Source organism: Cyrtonyx montezumae, unplaced genomic scaffold, assembly GCF_038088225.1.
Source record: "Cyrtonyx montezumae isolate F1298 unplaced genomic scaffold, pur_monq_1.0 scaffold_2, whole genome shotgun sequence".
In the NCBI taxonomy this organism is placed as follows: Eukaryota; Metazoa; Chordata; class Aves; order Galliformes; family Odontophoridae; genus Cyrtonyx; species Cyrtonyx montezumae.
Window position 1 is genome coordinate 25,820,304 of NW_027071936.1, and position 25,699 is coordinate 25,846,002.

Below are 25,699 nucleotides of genomic sequence, written 5' to 3' on the forward strand. Positions count from 1 at the left end.
TCGTCATCTTTAAGGGATGTAGTTCAGGGAAACTGGAACTAATTGGTGTTTGGAGGGATAGTAGGTGACAATTTATGCTCACAGAACTCTATTTTGGTAATTGTTGAAAGGAGTCACAGATCTGTTAAGCCTTTTTAAAGTGCAAAACATACAAAGGTTTCTCTTGGGAACCTGTCCTTTTAAAAACAACAGCAATGCAACAATGACAACAACAAAATCAACTCCTTCCTTAAAAAAAACAAAACAAAACAAAACAACACATCATTCAGACAAGCACACAGAGTTTATGGGAACAATATAAATTGTTACTCTATTTAGTGAAATGCCAGTGACAACAAGAAGAGTAAAAAACACACAAAAAATCTGACACACAAAATCCTTGTTTTTCAGCCCATGAGAAGAAGTGCATAAGTAGAGGGGAGGCCTTGGTTCCAAGCACACAGTCCAAGCTTTCACGAGTCAGCAGTGGGTTTGGCCTTTCCAAGCTAACAGGCTCCAGGAGAAACCGAAAGGAGAGTGGACTCAACAAACACAATCTCTCTACACAGGTAAGTTGTGCAGTCTCAAATCCAACACTGTCTGTTTGGAGTATATGGTAAATACTGAAATACGAAGTGTCTCTCAGGGTGTGAGGTGATAACTTGTGCTTGGTTTTCCCCTTGCTGAATGCTGAGAGTGTCTGTTCTTGCTTTTGTGTGGCCTAATCCAGCAGGTGTATCTGCCTATCTAGGACAGTAAATCGAGAGTTTAAGCTCTCTGGTTTTGGAAGGGCTGCTCAATTGCTTTGGTTAACTGGGTCTTAATTTCAGATTGCCGCACCAGTTTGTAATAGTATTTGCTTGTCTAGAAAGTGACACTGGTAGAGAAAAACTGCGTACTCTCAGTAGGACAGGACCTGATGGGATATTGTGAAGACTTCATATAAAATATCTGGGACATAGAAAATAAAGGAAAGAGGGATCTGAACATTTTTTTAATTGAGTTCTTATTGCAATAAGCATGTAAAGCAATGAGGAGACAGATCGTGGGAGGCAGATATGTTCCTGCCATAGGGAAATGTGTAACTCTTATTGTCTTTATCAGGAGCTGTGTCCTGTGTAAATAGAAAAGAAGCTCGCCAGTTCACTTGTTCATCTGGGAGTTATGCACTGGCTTTGATTTAATAAAAAAATTCTCAGCATTCTCAGTCATTTTCCTGGTGAACAGTCACACACATTAAAGTGAAAAGGAAGAAATCCCCAAGCTCAGCAGAAGGCATCTGTTACTGGACACATCATTGCAGAGAGCAAAGTGAAAGCAGGTGGATGGATGCAGCTAGGTTTTCCATCAAATTTGGTCAGCATCTACAAAACATTACTAGAAAGTGGAGAATAGTAGTAATATTTCTCAGCTAACACCTCTTATAGCTATTTGGGAATGTTCTGGACCATGTGCTTTCAATACTTAGCAAATGTTTGCCTGCTTCTCTTAAAGGATATCCCAGTACATAAGTTTGCTGCCATAAAAACAACAACAACAAAAAACCAACCAACCAAACAACAACAAAAAAAAAAACCACAAGAGCATCAGTATAAAGCCAAACCTTGAAACAACCTTGACAATACAGTTGCATGCAGTAGTTTGAAATTAGTCCATATAGCTTAAGATAGTTTTTGTGAGCAAGTTAGGGTTATTCATTTATAGTCTTTCCATAACTTGTTTCTATGAAGACTGTTTCTCTCTCCTTATCTTTCTATTAGGAAATTTCCCAGTGGATGTTCACTCACATTGCAGTGGTTCGTGACCTCGTTGATATGCAGTATAAAGAATATCAGGAGGTATGGTTCAGAGAATTACCCCAAACTGATATTTTTGACATATTAGAGAGTACAGATCCTGTTTCTCACTTTGTAGCTTATAAAGTATCAGAAGGGTGACATGCTTCTATGTATAGATAACGGTTGTTATTTTAAGGATGGTTTCTTAATCCAGTCAAATAAATGAGGAAAATTCATCTTGATCTTGTTGCAGCAGTACTACCTAAGTTAAATCTTAAAGGTTTTTTATGCTGCTTTAGAAAGCCCTCATGTTATTATCCCTTTTCTTTATTCAAAATACTACAGTAGATTCTTGAAAAAAGACAATGAAATCATGAAACATTATATGCAAAGACTACTTTCATAGTAGCACAAAAATGGTTTTATGATACCTTATCCTACTCATGTGACAAAAGAACATAGCTGTTCTGTGACTTCAAGAAAAAAATCATTGCACCCTAAATTTTGTTCTAAGCGCCCCTAAAATCCCTTAGTTCACTATAGCTGCTGAATGTTTCTGCAGGAATCAGTTATTGAAAGCTACCAGCAAAAATCCACCGGATTAGCTTTGCTTCATTTAATCTTTCTCATCTGTTGAAGTGTTGGTAGGAAAACAATCCAAAATTCCTAAAATCCTTTTTCAAAATCAATATATTAATGTTGTGTATGTTCATATTTGCTATTTACAAATACATTCAGTTTCAGATTAAAGCCAAAAGCAGAGCTTGTTTATCCTCTTTTTCCTCTTCTGCTTAGAGGATTACAGTATGAACCTTGATTTTTTTTTAATGGTAGCTGAGACTGGAAATCTCATTAGAGTGTGTTGCTCTAATGAGTATTTCTTTAAAGTTATTAGAAATTTCAGTTACAAGGCTTTCTGTAGTGTAGTGAAAATATCTGCTCATATCGGATACAGGCCTAAAGACGTAGCTTTTAATGCTTCGTACAAACATTTTTATATCCAGCGTCAACAGAATGCATTAAAATATGTGTCAGAAGAGTGGTCTCAAATTGAATATGAGTTACTACGAGAGCGAGGTTTGTGGGGTCCTCCCATTGGTTCCCATCTTGACAAGTGGATGTTGGAGATGACTGAGGGGCCGTGCCGAATGAGGAAGAAGATGGTGCGAAATGACATGTTCTACACTCAGTATCCCTACATGCCTGAAGCTGAGCAAGAAACAAACTTGCTGGTAAGTAATTCAAAATTCTGTTGTGAGAAATTTTATGCCCTGTTGTAAAATTAACTTATTTTTTTTAAAGTGGCTCTTAAGAAGCATATTTTACTCTGTTGGTTTACCAGCCTAAACGATTGGTAAGGTCCAGTTTTTCCCTAATCACAGTATGATTAGGGAATAGACTAGACCTCTCACAGCTAAAAATTGAGTTAATTTGAGACCTCTGCCTGTTCCAAAACATGATGTGGTGTGCACATGCTGGCAAGCAGCAGAGGCATCTTCACTAGCAGCAGGAGGCCATAAAATGCCATGCTTATGGATGGGAGATTTCTGTCTGAATTCTAGGTGCTAAAATTAATTCTAGTGCTAAAAAACACTTAAAACATACCTGAAGAAATGAAAAAAACAAGCAGGCCTATGGACATTGATTTGGGAGTGCTTTCAGTGAAAGTCTGTGTCTATGAGCATGGGCCACTTAGGCTGAAATGCACGTGGCCTTTGAAAGCTTGGCAATTAGTTCCTATTTGCTTTTAAGGAATGGAGCATGCAACATTTTCTTTTTTTTTTCTCTAATCAAAAATGAGTGTTAAGGTACTTAAGATGTGTGAACAAAAAACATTATATAGCCAGCATTACACGTTAGGCATGTTTGTCTACTTGGAATCAGATGCAGAATAGCTCTAGTGACGGTTAAGTTCACACACAATGGAGAGCATCATGCCTTGTTCTCACGAGTGTTCTTTTTCTGATGCATATACTTAATGCCCTGTTTTCAGTCTGACTTCTCAAGTAGCCTTCCTGAGACAGCTGATGATACCGTTCCTCAAAAGGTAAAGACACAAATACACTGACTGAAAGAATGTCAAATAAATACAACTTTTTGTTTCTCCTGCATGTTGAGCAATCTTAACAAGGCTTCTACTTTTGGCTTTCAACTTGCTCTTTCAGTATACATTTCCAGGCCTAAAGATGTTGTTTTCAGTATTCACATTAAAGGACTTTACTGTGCTCTCCTCAGCCTTCACCTAAATACAACTTTCTGTAGCTCTTCCCTTCTTTGCTGCACACTAACAGGCTGTGTTGGGCTGTGCTGTCACTGTTCTCACTGTCTACACAGTTGTGGCTTCGGGTCTGAACTAATGGTCTATGGAAAATGTTTAGTAATGGGCAACATGATTGGTGGGAGGCACCTGCTAGGAAAATGAATGTTTATTTGTAGAGGGTCTGCCGAGCAGGTTTTTCTTTCCCCTTTTTGACTGTGGGCTGAAAAAGATCTATTTTTGTTAGCACTGCAGACAATTTTTTTTCCTTAAAATCCTCACTTTTCTGTGTGGTATTTACACTTTTCAAAATATGAATCCTACCTTAAAAATAACAGAACTGTTTGTAACTGGCTGCTCTGCGGGTGTTTCCATGTTACGCTGCGTCAATAGTTACCACTGATGTGTTAAAGGAGCAAAGGCTTAGTTGAGTATAAACATGCAAATTAAATCACAATGACTTGCATCTTTGAGTTTTGAGGCAGTCAAATTGACCTGAAGTAGTGAATCTCCGTGCTGCCAATCTTAATCACCTAGTCATACCAAGCATCTACTTGTAATAGAGCTAATTTGTTTTTAAGGGCCATTTGTTTTCACATTGCATAATTGTATGGATAAAAAAAAAAGAAAATTACACTGTATGTATTTCCAGTTACTACTGCATAAGAGAACAAGTTAAAATCTACATTGAAATGAGAATTGATATTCTGCAATAGCACATAATTTAAAGCAGTGGACTCACAGTAATATTTTTAGTTATCTCCATATAATTTCAAAGATAATGGAAAATTATGTTACAAAGTAAAAACTTTCTTCTGTGTTGAAGAGCTGAATGTGTCCACAAAAGGAGCCTTCTAGAGGTGTTGGATTAAGTAGTTCTTGAAGAAGAAAACGTACAATAGAAATATAAAATCAGTGGGTTTTCTTCCATCCAGGTGCAGCAGTTTGTTTTAATGTGAGAAAAATACTTAGCTCTGTAGTAGCTCTTATCCCTGCTTGCCTCTGCAGTGATGTTTCTGACAATGTCCTCACATCTAACATTACCTCTGAAGTTAAATGAAGAACCTAAGAATTAACGTGCTAAATGAAAAATCCACACCTTGCCACCACCATAATGAAATGCATCGTAATCCATTGTGATTACAGATGATTATTGGTGAATTCTAAATGGATCCTTTTATACCAGTTTCCTTCCTTCGTGGGGTCCTTCAAAATATGTATTAATGAAAGAAAAAAACTGAAGTAGTTTATTTTTGAGCCTTAAATTCAGGTCCCCATCTCTTTCAGTCAATAACAACTTCATCTTCAGACCACTGTCTAGTTTTTGCAGCTGGCTGTCCAATGAATGAGCTACATATACTGCAGGGAGCACTGAGAGGTTAGAAAATGTCCTTTTGATCTGTCTGACTTCAGCAAAAGTATCCCACCATCTTTTGTGACATCTGTTGTTCATCATTTAATAGCCATGCTCAGTACTCCCTGTGCTTAGGTTTAGCAGCAGGCATTTCCACAAGCCCACAGTTAATTCAGTAGCTGAATAGCTCCCCTGTAAATTAGATTGGATCCAGCGTGGAGTCCTTGTTTTCATATGTTTTGATGTACCGCTGCACATGCACAGAGCACATTGTAGGCATGCCCTGTGTCCCTGAAATGTGTGAGAAGAGTTGACTGACCAAGTGATTGTGTTCATTTCTAAGAAACCTGCTCGCTACCGAAGGGCTATCAGTTATGACAGTAAGGAGTACTACATGCGCCTGGCATCTGGAAACCCTGCCATCTTCCAGGACACCATAGAAGAAAACACAGTGGGTGAAACCACTCAGCAGGAGCCAGAACATGGGGAGGACACAATTGCAAGAGTCAAAGGTTAGATCACTTCTCCTGTCCTGATCCATTTTCTTTAAATTTGTCTGCCTTTATATTTTCTGTTACATTTGCACTGAGATAAACATAAGGACCATGTAGGAGTGTTTTCTGCCTTAGCAGTTTGATCAGCAATCTTAAAGTTGAAGAGGCTTTTTGCAGTGATCTTTTAATTATCATTTTATTAAATTTAATCTTCATCCTGCTTCTCTAGGCCTTGTGAAGCCTCCCCTGAAACGATCTCGCTCTGCTCCTGATGGAGGAGATGATGAGAACCAGGAACAATCACAAGATCAAATTGTTGAGGGCAGTTCGATTGATGAAGAGGAGAAGACTGACAATACAACTTTGCTTCGACTTCTTGAAGAAGGAGAGAAGGTACTGTGTACTGCAAACAAACGATGCTTACTGTATTGGAATCTCTGTGTTGCATGTAGCAAGCAGAAATAAACATCCTACAGCTGCATCTGTTTAATATTCAGTCAGCTGCTTCTTGTGGCATTTTTGATTAAAAAAAAATGCATGCTTCAGTTCAAACATTGTACTGGAAACTCTTTTGTTTATTTATTATTTATTTGTTTATTATTTATTACCTTCTCCCTGCTAAGGAAAACCAAACCTATCCTAGAACTGAGTCATAGAATGGTAGAATCACTAAGGTTGGAAAAGGCCTCCAAGATCACACAGTCCAACTGTCCTCTGACACCTCCCCACTTAACCATGTCCTTCAGTGCAACATCCAGACGTTTCTTGAACACCTCCAGGGTCAGTGATTCCACCACCTCCCTGGGCAGCTCATTCCAGTGTCTGACCACACCCTTTCAGAGGGAAATTTTGCTAACTTCCAACCTGAAGGTCCCCTGTTGCAACTTAAGGCTGTTCCCTCTAGTCCTATTGCTAGTTACGTGGAAGAAGGGGCCAACCCTCCCATCTCAACAACCTCCTTTCAGGCTGCAGTAGGGAGCTGTAATATGTCTCCTGAGCTTCCTTTTCTCCAGACCAAGCAGTCCAAGTTCCCTCAGCCCCTTCTCATAAGAATTGTTCTGTAGTTATCTTCTGTTTACCCAGTTGGCATAATGAGCTGAGAGAGGAAATGCACGTTGAAAATATAAATACTTGACAAAGTGATTAATTGTTCTCATCATTAGAATGAAAATTCTTGACAGTGAATATTTTATCCCCAAGAACAGTGTTGAAAGGCTGCTCTGGTTATTTCATAGTTCTGTCTTGAAGTATGTCAGTGAATAGATTTTGATCAGTCAAGTTGGCTACAGTGTGTAGAATGTGCCCAAGAAGCAATTTATGGAAGTTTGTAAGCTTACCAATCTGTATCATACTGTGGAAACTTTCATTAAACTCCCTTCCCAATTGCTGATTGCCAAGGTTATGTTTTTCTCCAGTGAGCAGGAAAAATAACAGAATTTTTACTGTATCTACACACGATAAAGCAGTGTCTAGGGCTTGTTTTAACAGAGCGATGATCTGAGTCTCAGCTTGTCGGCCTCCTTTTGCTAAGTGTCTGTTTTTCATTTCAGATTCAGCATATGTACCGCTGTGCTCGGGTTCAGGGCCTTGACACCAGTGAAGGGCTGCTCCTCTTTGGCAAAGAGCACTTCTATGTAATTGATGGATTTACCATGACAGCCACCAGAGAAATACGGGACATTGAGACGTTGCCTCCGAAGTGAGTGAATGAATAAAGAGTTTAATCAGTCTTTAGTAGGTGAACTGCAGATACTTAATGAGATTTTTTTGAGGTATCAACTACAAAATAATGTCAAGATTGCTGAAGATCTGAGGAGTGATCGCCTCTGTGTTCGCAAAATAGTAAGGGTGGTGTGATTTATTGTGAAATTAAGGTCTTTCTGTTCCTGTACTCACATATGAAAATAATGATTCTTACAATGCATCTCTTTTTTTGGTCGCTTTCTTCTTTATGCTCATTTACAGGATGCATGAGCCAATCATACCAAGGGGGGCAAGGCAAGGTCCGAGTCAACTCAAAAGAACATGCAGCATTTTTGCATATGAAGATATCAAGGAAGTACATAAAAGGCGATACCTTTTGCAGGTAACTTGAGCACAGATCAGTATTTGGCAAATCAAAGCTATTCACTGTGATGAAATACAAGTGCTTAACTCTATTGATATCTAATCTGAGCCATGTTTGTTCTACTGTGACTTAATAAATTGGGTGAATTAGTGGATTTTTGTGTTCTGGAAATGTAACAGCTGGCTGCACTAAGCAAAAATGTGCATTGCAATAATTTGGTGTCATTTGAAGCTCAGCATGACCAAACTTGTTTACTTCTGACCTTTGGAGGTGACAAGCGAATGTGTTAGTGGTGACTTGTTTGTCTTGTTTGTTTTCAGCCAATTGCAATTGAAGTTTTCTCAGGAGATGGACGAAACTATCTTCTGGCTTTCCAAAAAGGGGTCAGAAATAAAGTTTATCAGAGGTATTATAAAGTGACTTCAGTTACAATATTTAATCTGATTATTTGCAAGTATCTATCTTGAGCTACATTTGAGCCTGCAGTGATCTGCTAACAAGGTTGCAAGTGACTGGTGTGAGACAGTTCATAACTGTGTAGCAAACATGGTATGGCACCAAAGAGCCACTAGGAAGCACTAATGCCTGTATGCTAAACTTGCTGCATGTGGTCAGTATGAGAGATGTGACAGTGAGTGTGGACGCGGAGAGAGGAGGGACGTTCTGGTTTTGTTGAAGATGTTACATAGCTGATAAAAACAAAGTAATTGTACCAGATCTGTTCATCCTTAGGACAGACATGATAACAGTAATCTTTTAACTGCTGGTGCAGGTTTTTGGCTGTGGTGCCATCTCTAACTGACAGTTCAGAGTCGGTGTCTGGACAGAGGCCGAACACCAGTGTAGAACAAGGGTAAGTGTTACCATTCCTCATAAGCTCTTTATCTCATTGCTTTCAAACAAATGATGCTGACCTTAAGGTCCAGATGTACTGGGGAGTACCTGTATAAACTTCTGTTTATAACTGGGCAATGCCAAATAAACACTGATTTTTATGCTCCAGCTTCCTTGAACGCTCTAGTATCATCAACACCTTTGGTATGTATTCCTACAAATAAATACATATTTTCTGGATTAATGTTATTGGTACATTGTGAAAGAATTGAAGTTCCAAAACTATTTGGCTTCTCTGTGTTATTAGATACTTTCCTCATCAGCAGCCTGTCAGGTATGTTAGAACATGCACTGAATTGCATGGATAATATGTGTTATTATATCAGTCTTTGCTCAGAAATAAAATATGCACTGCTAGTGTGAAAAGGAATGAAATTCATTTTGTCTAATTGAAAAAATTTGTAGAATTTCATCTCGACACTTTGAATTGCCTTATGAAGATGCAGCACAAGTTCTACTGGGAAATGAGAAAATGTAATTTCTTCTATGATTCTTCCAACTAGGTCTGGCTTGCTCAGCACTTTGGTGGGAGAAAAATCTGTTACTCAAAGATGGGAAGTAAGTGCAATATTTTTTTTTTTTAATGGCACATTTTGTAGTGATGCACCTGAGTTTCATCCTATGAACAGGTAGAATATACTGCTTTGGGTTAAGTGTCTCAGTATTGTAACTGGTTGTATTTCATGCTCAAATTATATTTCATTTTGGATCTATTTCATCATCAAATAGTAAATGATTCTATCATTAGAAGTATAAATAGAGTTTGGGCATTGTAATGTGGAAATAAGTTTCAGATGTTTGGAGAGAGCTGATTCAAATGCCTGTGAAGTCTGACAGCTCAGTTGATTGTTGTGAAGTGATGTCTTTACTGCTCCATTATGTCTTCCTTCAGAGAGGAGAAATCAGTAACTTCCAGTACCTGATGCACTTAAACACCCTGGCTGGCCGATCCTACAACGATCTCATGCAGTACCCTGTCTTTCCCTGGGTCCTTGCAGACTATGATTCAGAGGTAAATAAAATATCCTATCAGTAATTATTTTTGTGTTTGAGTCTTGTGAGTATTACAGTTGGCTTCCACTGCCTTCATAAAACTGTGGTGTGTCTTTTTTGGCTTTTTTAATTTTCATCTGTTTTGTGATGCCCAACCCATGGGGTCAGCCGTTAGGATCCTGGAGGTACTTGGCAGTCCTGCAAAAGCAGGCCCTTGCCCATACTGATTTTATGGATGCTGTTGGACAGGAGAAGGCCCTCGTGTTCTGTTTGTTGTAAGGCAGTTGCATCTCCTTTGTGTAGCAATGTGCAAGAGTGCAGCAGTAAGTTTTTGCATTAGCTTTCTGAAGTATATCTTGGAGGATGTTGTGTACTTAAGGAAAGCATGTTTTTAAAATGGAATTGATGTTTGTTTTATTTTTAAAGGAATTGGATCTTACAAATCCCAAGACATTCAGAAACCTGGCGAAGCCCATGGGAGCTCAAACAGAAGACAGGTTGGCCCAGTACAAGAAGCGATACAAAGACTGGGAAGATCCCAATGGTAAGAAGTGGTATATCCTGCGGGAAGAGAACAGAAGCATGAGCCTGCTGCAGTTTGGGAGGATGTCATGGCTCAAGACTTCTGGAAGTGGATTTGCAGAGACCTACCATGGGTCTTTTAGGGACCTGTGAACAAATATTAAATTTGAAGCAAAGGAGCGTTGTTATGTTGTTGATTTTTAAATCTGACCAGCATGTGTTTATATATAAAATGAAGACAGTTGTTTTTTAAAACAGTTCAACAATGTCTAAAGGCTAGAAGAAACACACATCCAGTTTTCTCTTTAACTAGTACAGTTTGAGTGCTGCTGAAAGGCAGTAAGTTGTCCAGAGGAGTGGGAATATCTCTGCAGTAACAGCAATTCAGCTTTTTCATTTCTGAGTTTGATGTATGTTTTCCTGCTCAGGAAGTAGCGCTTTCCTTGCTACTATCCAGAAGAAGTCTTGGCACTAGTAAATTCTTAAGTTTAAGCAGATGCCAATCAAGTTATGTATTCTCTATTTTAGATGGTTTTTTAGCTGTGCAAAATCTGTAGCCAGCAATTCTGTGAACTGTTCCTTCCCAAGCCTTATTTCCAGAGTAATCAAGAAGAATGAAAGTAACGTTCTATCTGCAGAAATCACCATAGCTGTGTTGGACCACTTCAGGCATTTCAAATTTAAAATAAGAAAGAAAAAAGACTAACCACGAGGTCTTGCTGTGCAGAAGCCCAATGAATTACAGCTACTGCACTGCAGTCTGATCTGAAACGGCCACGAGAAAACATACAGTTTTGATGACTGCAGAATGAAGAGTACATGTGCCAATTTTAAATGTAACATCTTAAATGGTAGTACTGTCACCAGTAATTGTTTCACCTAACTGCTTAATTTCTTCTATGTGTATTACGTTTGATTTTCTGCAGGTGAAACCCCAGCTTATCATTATGGGACCCACTATTCATCTGCCATGATCGTGGCTTCCTATCTCGTCCGGATGGAGCCTTTTACGCAGATTTTTTTACGACTACAGGTAAAAAGCATAAGACCGCACTTCCTGTATTGCTTTCCTGCTGTACCTTTGAGACCTACATGAAAAAATGTAATCTATCTGCTTTGTTATTGTAAAACATGTTAGAAAAAAAAATCAGTTGAGTGATTGCAGGTTGGGTAGGTCCAAAAATCTTTGTGGCTACTTAATAAAAGATGCAGTGGAATTCAGATTTTGTCATAAAGCTCATAGCTAGAATGTTTTGAAAAAATGTATGAACAAAATAGCACCAGACAAAAACCAAAGTTGATTTTGCTGTGAAAAAATTACATTTTTCATCAAGCTTTATTTGTCTGCTGTTGAAAGAATCGTGTGCCAGTTCCTTGATTTTGTGTGAAGCTGTTAAAAGGTTCCTTTTTTAAACCAAATTTTAAACTCCCAGGAGTTTCTTACTGAGTGTTAAAATAAACTAAAACTTGGAGAGCCTGGAACTTTTCATAGATTGAGAGGGAGCTGGGGTCTTAACATTACATTTCCAGTATTGTCCTAGATGAAAGCATCAAGCAAATAAAAATGTATTTTCATTGGGATTATATTTCCCTAGACTAAAATTTGAAGTAGGGTTGAGTGTGTTTCTTAACATTCTGAAAATCTCTATCTTGATACCTTGTGTATGTGTGTTCTGGTTCTCCTTCTGTCAGCCAAGGTGCTGTGGTCTGATGCTTCTCCCTTTGTCCCTCAGGGTGGTCACTTTGACCTGGCAGATCGAATGTTTCACAGCGTGCGTGAGGCCTGGTACTCAGCATCAAAGCACAACATGGCAGATGTGAAGGAACTCATCCCAGAATTTTTCTACCTCCCTGAGTTCTTGCTCAATTCCAACAATTTTGATCTTGGTAAGCAAAAGCAGCTGATAGCATTGCTACCGATGCGAGAGTGCGGCCAGGCAGTCTGATATGAGAAAAACCCATTAGGTGGGAAGAGTATGATGCAGTTAGCTGCATGAGGAAGGGATAAATGGCTCCATGTTTGTATAATATTTTTTAAAGTTCCAAGGATACAGAGCTCATTTGTTCACCAGTAAGAATATAGCAGGAGTTAGTATTTACTTTTGTGATGCCTTCTTGTCTTTCAGTTTTATCTACTTTCGTTTCTCAAACAGCAAGTGATCACTTTAAAAAGTTAATGAATAGTTTGTTCTGATAATTGCTAAGAAAGGCATCTAGCTAACCAAAATGTTTTTGGCTTGCAATGAGGTGGTTTTGTTTGTTGGTTGGTTTGGTGATTTATCTATTTTATTTTTATTTTATTTTTATTTTATTTTTATTTTATTTTTATTTTATTTTTATTTTATTTTTATTTTATTTTTATTTTTATTTTTATTTTTATTTTTATTTTTATTTTTATTTTTATTTTATTTTTATTTTATTTTTATTTTATTTTTATTTTATTTTTATTTTATTTTTATTTTATTTTTATTTTATTTTTATTTTATTTTTATTTTATTTTTATTTTATTTTTATTTTATTTTTATTTTATTTTTATTTTATTTTTATTTTATTTTTATTTTATTTTTATTTTATTTTTATTTTATTTTTATTTTATTTTTATTTTATTTTTATTTTATTTTTATTTTATTTTTATTTTATTTTTATTTTATTTTTATTTGTAATTAAACCACTTTGAAACACTCAGATCATCAAGTATTACCTGGAGTTCTCTGGTTTCCATTTTTCTCTATGTTATATGCTACTTCATTTTGTAGTATATCATCTTCCTTAGTGTTTTCAGGCTTGGCAAGATCTGTTTGGCAGTTTTCACATTTAAAGGTTTTGTTTGCTTTTTCACTTTCTAAAGGTTTTGTTGAAATGTGGCTCTTAGTTTGTGACAGTAATTACTTAACAAGAGTCTAATTTCACTTACATTGGCCACTGGAGATAAATATTCTTTGGAAGGTATGTCACACATAACTGAGGCATTAAGCTCTTAGTTCTGTGCTGTGAATCTGATAGCCATAAGAAAGATCACATGATACATTTAAACAGCCTCATATCTATTGTTCAAAATGTATTGTTGGAAATTGCTTTTGTAAGGTTGTACTTGAAATAGCAAATGGGAAAAAAAGACGTGCAGAACACCTCCCAGATGTACTTCACATAGGAGTATAACCATTGCCATAAAAATACTGAACTTGTTTGTTTAGTTCAGCTTCTGATAAATTTAGATTGTAATCATCAGACAAAAGAAAATTTTCAACCAATATTTAGACCAGCAATGGGAAATTTCTTTGTTCTTAACTGCTATAGTGTGGTACATTGTGTTCATACTTCTGCTCCCATTCTATTTCCTTGCTCCCAAATAGAGAAAAAAACATTCAAAGCCTAATGAGATTATGCAAGAAATGTAGGACACTGCTTGTACACCCATGTAAACTTGGAAGCTTGCTGGTGTTCCTCTGAGCTAGTAAGTGTGAATTGTCTCTCAGCAACAGATGTCAACACAGGAATATAACTGAGAAGTCAAATAGTTTTTTAGTAGTCTAAACATGCCAGCATTGAATATTCAGAATGAGAAGTGAGCTCTCTGGAACCCAGACAACTGTGTGTGACCAGACCATGCCCAGGGAACTGACTCTACTGCCCATGGGTGTGAAGCTTGTTTCACACAGCTCTTAGCTCATTAGTGTCAGTACGTGAATATTTAGTTTGTACTACTGTGTAGTTATTCTCATGGGTAAAACAACATTGCAGTTGTTTGGCAAAAACTTTCTATTTTGAAGAAAACAAATCTGAAGCTCAAAAGCTGTTTCACCAAGTCTTGTCAGTGTGGTTTCCTGATAAGCCATTGAGTACCAGCATTTATTTTCCTACAAAATACACCCAGCTGACGTATCTGCTGCTATGTACATGCTCAACAAAAGATTTTTCCACTCTAAAATTCAAGCTATTGCATTTATTTGTTTCTACATCATGAATAAGTGCTAACTTGGAAGCGAAGAAAATAAATGTGCCTTGGTACAGTGATAGCTCTAGTTGCCAGGTGCACATCTTCTTGGGTATCAGATGTTTCAGTGCAAGCTGTATCAACAAAACTTGGAAACAGTGTTGTCATCTTCAAAAGCCTTAGCAAGGAATGTTTGAGTCATTCCTATTTTTCTCTTCTTTCAAGATATCGTATATGAACAACAAAGTTGGAAATCTTCAGGTTTTATTGCCTGACCTTTAAAGAACAGGCAGTATTTAGAAGAAAACTCTGAAGGATGGCTTGCTATAAAAGAAAGATGTTAGATTTTGTTGGTGTTGATTTTAAAAACTATTGCTTTTGCTGTGTAGTTTTGATGTTTATCTCCAAATTTTTAATTTGTTTTACAGGTTGCAAGCAAAATGGCACCAAACTTGGAGATGTAATACTCCCTCCATGGGCAAAAGGAGACCCTCGTGAATTTATCAGAGTTCATCGGGAGGTAATTTGGGTGTTAATGGCAATAGAAAATGTCAGTTGTGCCTTTATACTACACACATGACTTGATTCATGCAGTCGCAGCTGCTATCTGGTCTGTAAGTTCTGAGCTGATGACTATTTATTACAAATAGCTGCAGAATTGGCATTTCCTCCTCTTCCTTTTTGGCTAGAGAGTAAGTTGAGGCTGAAAAAAATGAAAAAGCTTTATCAAAACGTATTGAGAATATGTCATTGTAAACTGCTTTTTTTTCTTTTTGTCAGGCGTAGTAGACTCAACTGGTGATTGAAGTGGCTAATCTCAATGCATGTCCTTTGGATTTCAGGCTCTGGAATGTGACTTCGTGAGTGCACATCTGCATGAGTGGATAGATTTGATCTTTGGCTATAAACAACAAGGTCCTGCTGCAGTAGAAGCTGTAAATGTCTTTCACCATCTCTTCTATGAGGGGCAAGTGGATATATATAACATCAATGATCCATTAAAAGAGACAGCTACTATAGGATTCATTAACAACTTTGGACAGATACCAAAGCAGGTACACCGTTTGCAGAATTTCTATTTGCTAGGTGACAGAATTTCTATTTGCTATTCCCTGTAATAAATTTCTATAATAACTCTTAAAAAAAAAAGTGATATGCCCTCTGATATAATATGTAGAATTTTTAGGTGAATGGAACGCTACTGATCTTCTTTAGTTTGTGGTCCTATAAATCTGTAATTCTGTGATGAATTTCAGCTCTTCAAAAAGCCACATCCTCCGAAACGTGTTCGAAGCCGTCTGAATGGGGAGACTGTGGGAACCTCTGTGCCCCCCGGTTCCACAAGTGACAAGATTTTTTTCCACCATTTGGACAACCTGCGGCCATCTCTTGCACCAGTGAAAGGTAAAACCACAGCACTTGGAACATTTTTCTATATTTTATTTATCTTTTTCACCTGATATTTGTATCTGTACTTCCGAGAGACAAATTTAGGGTACCTTGGTGCTGTAAGGTCCCCTACTTCCCTTGTGGTATATTTTGGAAAGTGGCAAATCTGTGCCAGTTTAGAATAATTTCTTAGAAGAGAAGAATAAAATTGAGTTCAGGCATTTCTTGAAATTTGAACAAGAAGTGTTTGAAGCAAATTCCAGGAATGTCTGAAGGGTGCACAGGAGTTTAATTCCAATCCCACAGAGGCTTTACTTTCTGTGATGTGCTGTGGAAGAAGGATTCTTTTTCGCTTCCTTTTCGCTTCCTTTTCTCCCCTTTTTTTTTTTCTCCTCCTCTCATCTTTCTCAGTGCAAAAAATGCTGAGAATGTTGGCAGGCAGGGATACTGGCAAACTGTGCTGAGACCAAAGGAATAGGTTTTGAATTAATCTCTGACATTGGAGTGAATAAAAGTTAATTGTTAGCAAAGTAGGTAAATCTTGATTGATTAAATGGTTTGGTGTGTGTTATGAAAAAAGAAGGATGTACCATTCCACAGAACATATTAGGGCTATACTCAAGGATAGGGGACAATAAAGTATTGATCAATATTTGCAAAACTTGATTAAAAAACAACAGAGATCACAGGAATGCAGCCTGTGGAAATGTTTGGCCTAGACATTGGAATCAATACCAAAAAATTACATTTTATTGTGCTGATAATTGCACAATCACTTTCAATACCCAAAAGCATCAAAGTGATTACGTCTGTCTCTTGTTTGGCTTGAAAGATGTCTCCTGCAGCATTGCAGGTGGGACCAGAGCAGTTTAAGCAATACAAAGATTTGGCTTTTGTGAAGCATCTTGTATTTAATAGGATTGGACAGTATCAGTCTTTTTTCTTTAGTAAAAGTTAACTGTATCTTCTTTTTCAGAGCTCAAGGAGCCTGTGGGACAGATTGTATGTACTGATAAAGGCATTCTGGCAGTTGAACAGAATAAGGTTCTCATCCCACCTACATGGAATAAAACTTTTGCCTGGGGCTATGCGGACCTCAGCTGTAGACTGGGTACCTACGAGTCAGACAAGGTTTGTCATCTGAAGTTCATTTCAGTGCTGAATGTGCTAAAATAAATCACTGTTTAATAGTGAAAGGAATCTAAAGGGAGAAACTTAGCATATGAATTAATAACATTTTTTGTGTTGTGTGTTTTGTTTATCCCTATCCAGTTTTCTCCATCAGAACATGAACAGAATAATGTAACCCAGTTCATAATAACTTTTAACAAGACTTCAAAAAAAACAAACAAAAAAAAAACCAACCCAAAAAACAAAGAATTAAGTCACATAATTAAATTTCATCTCTTGTGTTCTTTAAGGAGGCATCTTATGGCAGAGGCTGGAATTATTTGTGTTTGAGAAAAACATGCAAATAAAAGGGGCAGCAGCAAAATTTTTGTTAATTAATGATTCAGTTTGCAGGATGGCACTTGGGCTTTTATTTTTTTCATACCAAACTCTAATCCTGCAAGTAATCCTTCTCTGTTTTCTTTATTTACAGGCAGTAATTGTTTATGAATGTTTGTCAGAATGGGGTCAGATACTGTGTGCAATTTGTCCCAACCCCAAGCTGGTTATCACTGGGGGAACAAGCACTGCGGTGTGTGTGTGGGAAATGGGCATCTCCAAAGAAAAAGCTAAAGCCCTCACACTGAAACAGGTAAAATACAACGAAGATGTCAATTAGGGAAATGATGTTCCAAGATCAAAGAAAGTTTGTAAGCTTTGAAACTGTGAGTTGAGTAAACTTTTGGAAATCTGAATAGTCCCAGTAGTGGTCTACACTGAAAATAGGAAAAATGTATCTTAAAATTTTCATCATTTTGAGGATCGTTGACTACATGGAGCTTGTTGTAGAAATGGGAGATAGGCTAGCAATGTTTTTCAAAGTAAATTTTAATAAGTTTTTTTTATTGAAAAAAGAAAAAGTATGTAGATGTGTTTTGTGTGGAATAATCCATGTTATTTTAGTGGGCTCTATAAAATATCCCCATCTGAAGACTGACAGAGAGGGAAGCAAAAGAGGCTGTCTCTACTGTTCATTTTCCTTTTTCTCCTTTTTAAACTACTGTATTTTCTTTTGGAGTTTTTTAATTTAAATTGTGTTTCTGGGCAAACTTTGATTTTTCTGGCAGTAAGATGCTGTTTGCAGAGCGCAGCATACTCCTTCGGGATATATTTGCATTGTTTTTGCTTTGTGAATTCAAAACGTCAGTCTCGAATAAAATGAAGAATCACCTATGTTTTTAAGTCAGTTGCAGTTAAGTGCAGAGGAAGTTTTGTGTGTGTATTTAAACTAAAACAAGAAGCCAAGAAGCAAGTCAGAAAAAAACCAAAACAAAACGCATACAACCAACAAACCACACCAACACAATACCACCAATCCACCAGAAACAAACAAACAAAAACAAACAAACACCTCTAGAAGATATGTCATTGTTCTAAGTAGCCAGATTGTAAGCAACACTTTTCTTGTTAGTATCTTAATAATAGGACTTTTTTCCAGAGGAAAGCTTCAACTAAAACTGAGCTGAACAAATTTAGAGAATTATTAATCAACTTTTTGACACTGGTCTCCAACACTGACTGTTTGAAGCTGTTTTTCAGAAGTGTTTTGCTAACGGTAACTGCGAGATGAGACACTGTATCCTGAATCTCAGGGCAACATATTTAAGTTGCACTTCCTCTGTCCCCACTGACAAAGGCAGAGCAAGTCCAGTTGGTGTAGCTTATCTGATGACTTTCTAATTTGGTAAACAGGAGAAATCCAGCTGTGTTCCAGATTTCTATTTTGATTGTTATTTCAGGGCTAAAATGTAGAAAAGGGATCTTCTCAAAGCAGATGTTTGTAATTTTCTCCTCCTTGCAGTTAACTTTATCTGTTTTGTTGTAATTTTATCTTTTCTTTCTTGGTCATTTCTTGAACAACACACGTTTTTAAATAAGAGCCAGTTCATATTTGCAATGAATTTTTGTTTTCATAAAATGACTCCTACCAATTTCAGTTATGGAAGCAGTCACCAACGATGAATGCTTTCAGTCCAGCTGGGCCTTCCGATAAGTTATTCGTGTTCACATTGCCTGAATCTCTTAAGATTTAATACAACAACTTTTGTGCTCTCACTTGATTGCAGCATGTTCCTTTTGTCTTTTGCAGGCATTACTGGGTCATACTGACACTGTCACATGCTTAACAGCATCACTAGCTTATCACATCATTGTGAGTGGCTCACGGGATCGCACCTGCATTATCTGGGATTTGAATAAGCTCTCATTTCTTACACAGCTTCGAGGTCACAGGGCTCCAGTTTCAGCACTCTGTATAAATGAATTAACGGTAAGAAGCAAACATCCATGTGCAATGGGAGTGCTAGCAAGAATATGGAAGTGTTAAACTGAAGAAAGTCAAACTAGGCTCTTCCATTGGTTTGGGGAAACTTGTGTAACTCACATTAAAACTAATTACCTGGTTTAGGGAATAAGTTGTATCTTTTGTTCCTTTCAGGGTAGCTTGAGTTTGGCAGATCTTATTAACAGTGCTGGCAGCAGTGTAACCAGCGCTGAGTTCAGAGTGGGTTTTTTACCACAGGAGCTAGGAGAAGCTCCTGTGGATACATGACCTCTGTTAATTTCTGCTTTCTTACACTTAGTTTAGAGGAAGCAGAAGGTACAAGAAATGAATTTGTGGTGACAATTGCAGTGGAAACAGTCAACTGTCTACACATATCTACACATAATCTACACATAGCCATCTATCCAGCACTCATACACATTTTAAGTGTTTACCCAGTGTGAAACTTGAGTTAGTTGGTCCATCAGGGCTGGATGGACAGTGTTCCAACTGCAGCTATCTGGTGGTTGAAAACAAGATAGGATAGTGCTGAAATGCAAAGGGGAGGGTAGGAAGAGACACAGTTTGTTAGCTGCTTAACCACTTGTGTTGCTGGTGTTTTAAACCACATCTACTGAGTTCTGCTCTGCACTAGGTAGAAGGACTGTCTCTTGCCCTTTCCTCAATAAGGAGAAGGAATCATATGAACTTTAGTGTAGCACATGGCAGTGAAAGAGAGTGGAGGCTTGAGCTGAGTCATGAAACTGGGAATGGAAGGTACTAAAATATGCTGTAGAATGGTGATAAATGAAGTAATTGATCTAATAAAATAATAAAAGCTATAAATTCAGCAGACAGGTTATTAATATGTCTGTTTTTCTCTGTACAGTTTTAAAAAAGGTGTATTGTCGTACAGTTTTGTTTAGGGTCTCAAACTCAGCCTGAATAGGAATTACTGAAAAGTTCCTGCTGCAGTCATAGAATGACTTGGGTTGGAGGGGACCTTTAAGATCATCTGGTTCCAACCCCCCTGCTATAGTCAGGGACACCTCCCTCTAGACTAGTTGCTCACAGTCCCATTCAGCCTGGCCTTGAATGCATTCCAGGAGGGGGCATCCACAGCCTCACTAGGCAGCCAGCGTCCTGTTATCTAGTCTAAAATCTACCCTCTTCCAGTTTAAAACCATTTCCCTTTGTCCTGTTGCTACGTGGCCTTATAAACAGTCCCTCCCCAGCTTTCCTGTAGGCCCCCTTCAGGTAGTAGAAGGCTGCTATAAGGTCTTCCCAGAGCCTTCTCCTCTCTAGGCTGAGGAGCCCCAGCTCTCTCAGCCTGTCCTCATAGGGGAGGTGCTCCAGCCCTCTGGTTGCTTTCATGGCCCTCCTCTGGACCCACTTCCAACAGCTCCATGTTCTTCTTGTGTTGGGGGACCCAGAACTGGATGCAGTACTCCAGGTGGGGTCTCACAAGAGCAGAAGGGCAGAATCACCTCCTTTGACCTGCTGGTCATGCTTCTCTTCATGCAGCCCAGAATACAGTTGGCATTCTGGGCTGCATGTGTACATAGCCAGCTTATGTTGACTCTTTCATCAATTAGCACTCCCAAATCCTTCTCCTTAGGGCTGTGCTCTCAAGCTATTCACCATCCAGCCTGTATCTGTGCTTGGGATAATGCTGAAGTATGCAAGCAAACCTGGTTTATGTTTTTGCTGAAACAGAACCTGAGATTTGTTTTCACACATGGAGGTGTTACTTGTATTTTCAGGGGGATATTGTATCATGTGCTGGCACTTACATTCATGTATGGAGTATTAATGGCAGCCCTACTGCAAGTGTGAACACTTTCACTGGTCGGAGCCAGCAAATCATGTGTTGTTTTGTATCAGAAATGAATGAGTGGGATACCCAGAATGTCATCGTGACAGGACATTCAGATGGAGTTGTACGGGTATGTACTGAGAACCACTGCTTAGGAAATTAAAAAAAAAAAAAAAGATTTAATATTTAATGTAATAGATTAGTAAATTCTGTCCAACATAGTGTCCTGGCTGGTACTGAAAGCAGTCCTGCTGTTCTGGGATGCTTCATTATGCTTTCAGTCACTTGTTGCTCACCAGCTTCTATGCCTGGAGTTTGTAGCTTTTGTTTGCTGCTTTTATCCAGCGCACTTTTAGGTATGCTAGAATTTTGCTGCCTGGAAAGAAAAAAGAGGAAAAAGAAGGAAAAATAAAAAGAGCATTTCTGTTCACTGCCAGTCCAACTGGCTTTCATTATTTTGTCATGTGCTTGCCTGTGTCTGCCTTAACCAGAGTCTGATGGTCAGATTGCAGTATTGACTGGATTTTTTGTTTGAACAGCTGAAGTGTTAAATAATAGCACAAGGCTTGTTCAGCTGTCATTCAGTCATGTATGCAGTTGACCTCCTATGCTCCTTGGGGGGAAAAAGGGAAAAAAAAAAAGTGACCTGTTGTGCTCTGCTGTGCTTGTACAGTTCTAATAATCTCTCTTAGCTTTCTTCCTAGCTACTGCTAGAGTTAAGAGTTCATGCCAGTTTGCTTGTCCACTCTCCCTCCAGTTCTGGCGGATGGAGTTCTTGCAAGTACCAGAAACACCAGCTCCTGAGCCTGCAGAGGTGCTGGAAATGCAAGAGGATTGCCAGGAAGCACAAATAGGTATGTCGCCTACCCACAGTTGGCTTTTATCCAATTTGCTCTTTACTTAGGTAAAATCCTGTGGTTGTGCAGTGCAGAACATAGGATAGAGGTGCCTTCTCTCAATGGAGAGTAGATGTCCCTTGGGCATCATGAAGTGTCTGAGTTCTCATTCACCAGTACATCTAGGGTTATCTCATACCACTGTGAGTAAGGAAAGTCATGGCCGTTCTTCCTTTTGTTCTGTGAGGAGTATATTCCTTTCTGTGGTTGCTTCTGGTACAGTGAACCTAATGGATGCTACCATTGTCCAAAAGCTATGTATTTCTCTATTTTGAAATAAAATTACAGCCTAACAGCAGAGTTGACAACCTGATGTTCCATCACTGGAACTTTACATAAGCAGTGCTGACCATACCATAATGTTTTCTCTGATTTGAAGAATTTGGTCCGTGCTTGATGGGCATTTGCTTTACTCATCTCATCTTCATTTTTTCATATTCATGTTGAAGATATGATCTAGATTTGGATGTGGGTCCTGTGGTGCTTATAGTATGCTTATAATCACACAACTCAGCTTTTCTGTAACACGGAGAATATAAATGTATTGAATAGTTGAGCTTTCACATCATGTTAAGCCTGTTGATAACATGTCTGCCTCATGTTTTTCTGTTGTCTCGAGTCACATCACTGCTGACTGCTTACTGTTTTCCTGAGTGACAGGAGGAATTTTGAATTTTTTATTTTTGCTAACTTGAACATTTTTGAAAGCTGTACTCACTGCTTCTTTCCCATCCCACCTCAGAAGAACTGTTGTAGAAACTGCTTCCAGTGCTAAAGAGATGAAAAACTTGATGATTCCTGTTGGTATTTACCGTGATGGGAGCTGAATCTCTTCAAAGGCTCTGAATTTCCCTTTAGTCGTGCTGTGATGGCACGTGTTGGGTTGTAGGTATGAAAGGAGAAAAGCTCAGCCTACAGGCAGCCCTGCTAACGATATTCTCTTTCCTGCTGCATGAATCCAGGACAAGAAGCCCATGAAGAAGACAGCAGTGACTCTGATGCAGATGATCCATGTGTTGGCCAGGATGCAAAACTGCAGGAGAGCCAAAGTCAGCCTGGCAGCACCAGCCACAGACCGAGGTCAGCCTCAAACAGAGTGGCAGCGGCGTGGTCAGCAGACAGTGGCTCAGATGACTCCAGGCGTTGGTCAGACCAGCTCAGCTTGGATGAGAAAGATGGCTTTATCTTTGTGAATTATTCTGAAGGACAAGGAAAAATGCATCCCCACGCTCAGGTTAACCACCTGCACCCCAGCTATGCTGAAGCACGGCACTACAGCAAGCTTAAACCAGGTAAAAGAAGTTGAGTACGATTCCTTTGTCAGATAAATTTGCTGTCAGCACTGACCCAAAAGGCAGCATCTCTGCAGCTTTGAGCAGAGATGGCTGGTAAATTTCAGAATCATTGGTGAGAAATTTCTGTGTTGAGGCTGCACATTATTTTGAGGTTTTTCCTAAGAAATTGTGGTGGGTTTACCCTGGCTGGTAGCTAATCTGCTCACTCACCGTCACTGCAACAGGGTGGGGGGAGAAAATAGGAAGATATAAAGGGCAAGAGCAAAACTCAAAGGTTGAACTAAGGGTAGTCTACAAAGCAAACTAAAGAGGAAGATAAAAGCCTTGTTTTTACAAGTGATACAAAGGCTCTCACTACCTCCTGCAAGCAGACTGATGTGCAGCCAGTTTTGGAGCAAATAGCATCCTTACCAAAAAGTGCCCTTCCCTCAGTTTGGTTGCTGACTATGATGCTGTGTATGACATGAAATACCCGTTGGTCAGTTGGGATCAGCTGCCCATCTTGTGTTACTTCCCAGCTTTTTGTACACCTTCAGCCTACTTGCTGGTGGGTGAGGAAGAGCGGGGGAAAAAGAGAAAACCTTGGTGATGTGAAAGTAGCGTCCAGCAGTACCTCAAGCACTGCTATGTCCTCAACACTGTTTTAGTCATGTAACCAAAACACAGCACCATAGAGATGCTGTGAAGAAAATTAACCACTGTTGGAAATCTGAATCTTGACTACAGAAAAAAACCTAATAATAATAATAGTAATAATGAAGCACCCTCAGTCCTGCTGGGCTTCAGTGCCAGCTCCACTCTGTATGTCACGGTTCTCTGCAACTGCCAGCTGCATTTTGTGAAATGTAAGACTCCTTTGTATTGCATTTTCTCCTTTCTTGGATCTGTTGGGGAGCAATTGAAAGTGTTATCCCTGAGCAGGAAGTGAATCTGTGAGAGTTATCAGCCTTTGGGGAGATAAAGGTGTTTCCTTTCTACGAAGTGATGCGTGGGTATTTTGGGGAAGAAGGAGGATGTAGAAATGAGAATGATCAGATTTGCTTTTTTCCTCTTCTTCCTTTTTTCCTCTTCTGCTTCCTTCTAGGATACCGTTGGGAGCGCCAGTTGGTGTTTAGGAGCAAACTAACTATGCACACAGCATTCGATCGCAAAGATAACGCACATCCAGCAGAAATCACTGCCCTCGGCATCTCCAAGTGAGTAGCTCACAAGTGATCACTCAGTGCGTTTTTTCAGTGTTGTCAAAGGATGCAGATGCTGTTCTTTGCATGATGTTGTTTTATGTTGGCTTTTTTTTTTTGTGTTTGGTTGTTTAGAGCACTGATTAATATCTTGGTCATTAAAACATCTTTAAACATTCTGACATCTAAAATCAGCTATCGCTGTCTGTACTTTACTGGGCCAGAATTGTCAAGGGAATGCTTTTGCTTTTTTCCTCCAGGGATCACAGCAGAATTCTCATTGGGGATGGCCGTGGCCGAGTGTTCAGCTGGTCTGTGAGTGATCAGCCAGGCCGGTCGGCAGCCGACCACTGGGTGAAGGACGAGGGAGGGGACAGCTGCTCGGGCTGTGCGGTCCGGTTCTCGCTCACGGAGAGGCGTCACCACTGCAGGAACTGTGGGCAGCTCTTCTGCCAGAAGTAAGCTAGCACCAGCCTCCTTTTAGATTTTTCCCATACAGAATTTTAGGCTGATGCATACCACTGAGCTCTACAAACATACTGAGGTTTCCCACTCCCTTATCGAAACAGAACTGATTAAAAACAAAGAAACAACCCCAAACATCAATGCTGTCAAAATTTCCAGGGAAGAGTTGGAAAAAAACAGACAAGTTCCTTTATATAAACAGTGAAGCTGTCAGCTTAAAACGGGTATCAACTGAGAATGAAATGAAGTAATGAATTCTAGGCAAATTAACCTAACGAGGAGGAAAAAAATGTATTTCTTTTTCAGCGAACAGTTAATTTTATCAGTCTACAAACAAAACACAGTCTGTCAAGATTTGTTTGGATGGCGTTGAGGTGTTTGAAGTCACAATGATGATTTCCACACCTGGGAAGAAAATGGTGAGGTTGGGAGAGGACACGTGTTCACGGTGGTGTTTTCCTCTGCAGGTGCAGTCGGTTCCAGTCTGAAATCAAGCGTCTGAAGATTTCATCACCGGTCAGAGTCTGCCAGAACTGTTTCTACAACTTGCAGCACGAGCGGGGCTTGGAGGAAGGGCCCAGAAATTGACGAGGTGGTGGTAAATGGAGACCCTATACAGCCCTGCTGTCACCCTGAGATCTACTGTGAGCATTGTGCTGCGATAAGAAGGGAGTAGAATATTGTCTGTTTACACTTAAGTTTATACTGCATTTTAAGCACTGAAAGTATAAGGGATCATTGAATTGATTTGTGTTGATGGAAGGTGTGTGATGAGGTGAACGGCACATTGAAGTGAAGAGCAAGGCCCAGGAAGACATGGTTAATAACCACAGATACAATAGAACTGTCAACCCCTAACTCTGTGTTGACATGGCTATGAAGAAAATCCTCACTTATCTGAAACACCGTTTCTTGTCTTGTTTTTGTAGAGCTAGTCCATCTGTACTGGGG

General features: G+C 38.9%; 1 protein-coding gene across 8 annotated transcripts in view; it reads left to right on the top strand.

Moving 5' to 3' along the window:
- The window catches only part of WDFY3 (WD repeat and FYVE domain containing 3), a 131,267-nt gene extending 105,568 nt beyond the window's left edge, over positions 1–25,699 (top strand). For 5 of the 8 annotated variants that reach the window (XM_065736695.1, XM_065736687.1, XM_065736689.1 and 2 more), the window contains 27 exons: positions 391–548; positions 1,740–1,817; positions 2,762–2,989; positions 3,751–3,804; positions 5,712–5,880; positions 6,092–6,255; positions 7,413–7,561; positions 7,828–7,948; positions 8,251–8,336; positions 8,703–8,783; positions 9,328–9,382; positions 9,717–9,836; positions 10,244–10,361; positions 11,266–11,372; positions 12,073–12,226; positions 14,702–14,793; positions 15,116–15,328; positions 15,530–15,677; positions 16,639–16,793; positions 17,266–17,424; positions 18,922–19,101; positions 20,859–21,041; positions 21,669–21,765; positions 22,770–23,099; positions 24,187–24,298; positions 24,544–24,741; positions 25,216–25,699. In XM_065736695.1, coding sequence (XP_065592767.1) covers positions 391–548; positions 1,740–1,817; positions 2,762–2,989; positions 3,751–3,804; positions 5,712–5,880; positions 6,092–6,255; positions 7,413–7,561; positions 7,828–7,948; positions 8,251–8,336; positions 8,703–8,783; positions 9,328–9,382; positions 9,717–9,836; positions 10,244–10,361; positions 11,266–11,372; positions 12,073–12,226; positions 14,702–14,793; positions 15,116–15,328; positions 15,530–15,677; positions 16,639–16,793; positions 17,266–17,424; positions 18,922–19,101; positions 20,859–21,041; positions 21,669–21,765; positions 22,770–23,099; positions 24,187–24,298; positions 24,544–24,741; positions 25,216–25,336 — 3,830 coding nt within the window. In that variant the 3' untranslated portion in view covers positions 25,337–25,699. Of the gene's footprint in view, positions 1–390; positions 549–1,739; positions 1,818–2,761; positions 2,990–3,750; positions 3,805–5,711; positions 5,881–6,091; positions 6,256–7,412; positions 7,562–7,827; positions 7,949–8,250; positions 8,337–8,702; positions 8,784–9,327; positions 9,383–9,716; positions 9,837–10,243; positions 10,362–11,265; positions 11,373–12,072; positions 12,227–14,701; positions 14,794–15,115; positions 15,329–15,529; positions 15,678–16,638; positions 16,794–17,265; positions 17,425–18,921; positions 19,102–20,858; positions 21,042–21,668; positions 21,766–22,769; positions 23,100–24,186; positions 24,314–24,543; positions 24,742–25,215 lie in introns of those variants that run through there. The other 3 variants (XM_065736691.1, XM_065736692.1, XM_065736694.1) reach the window with 2 other exon arrangements.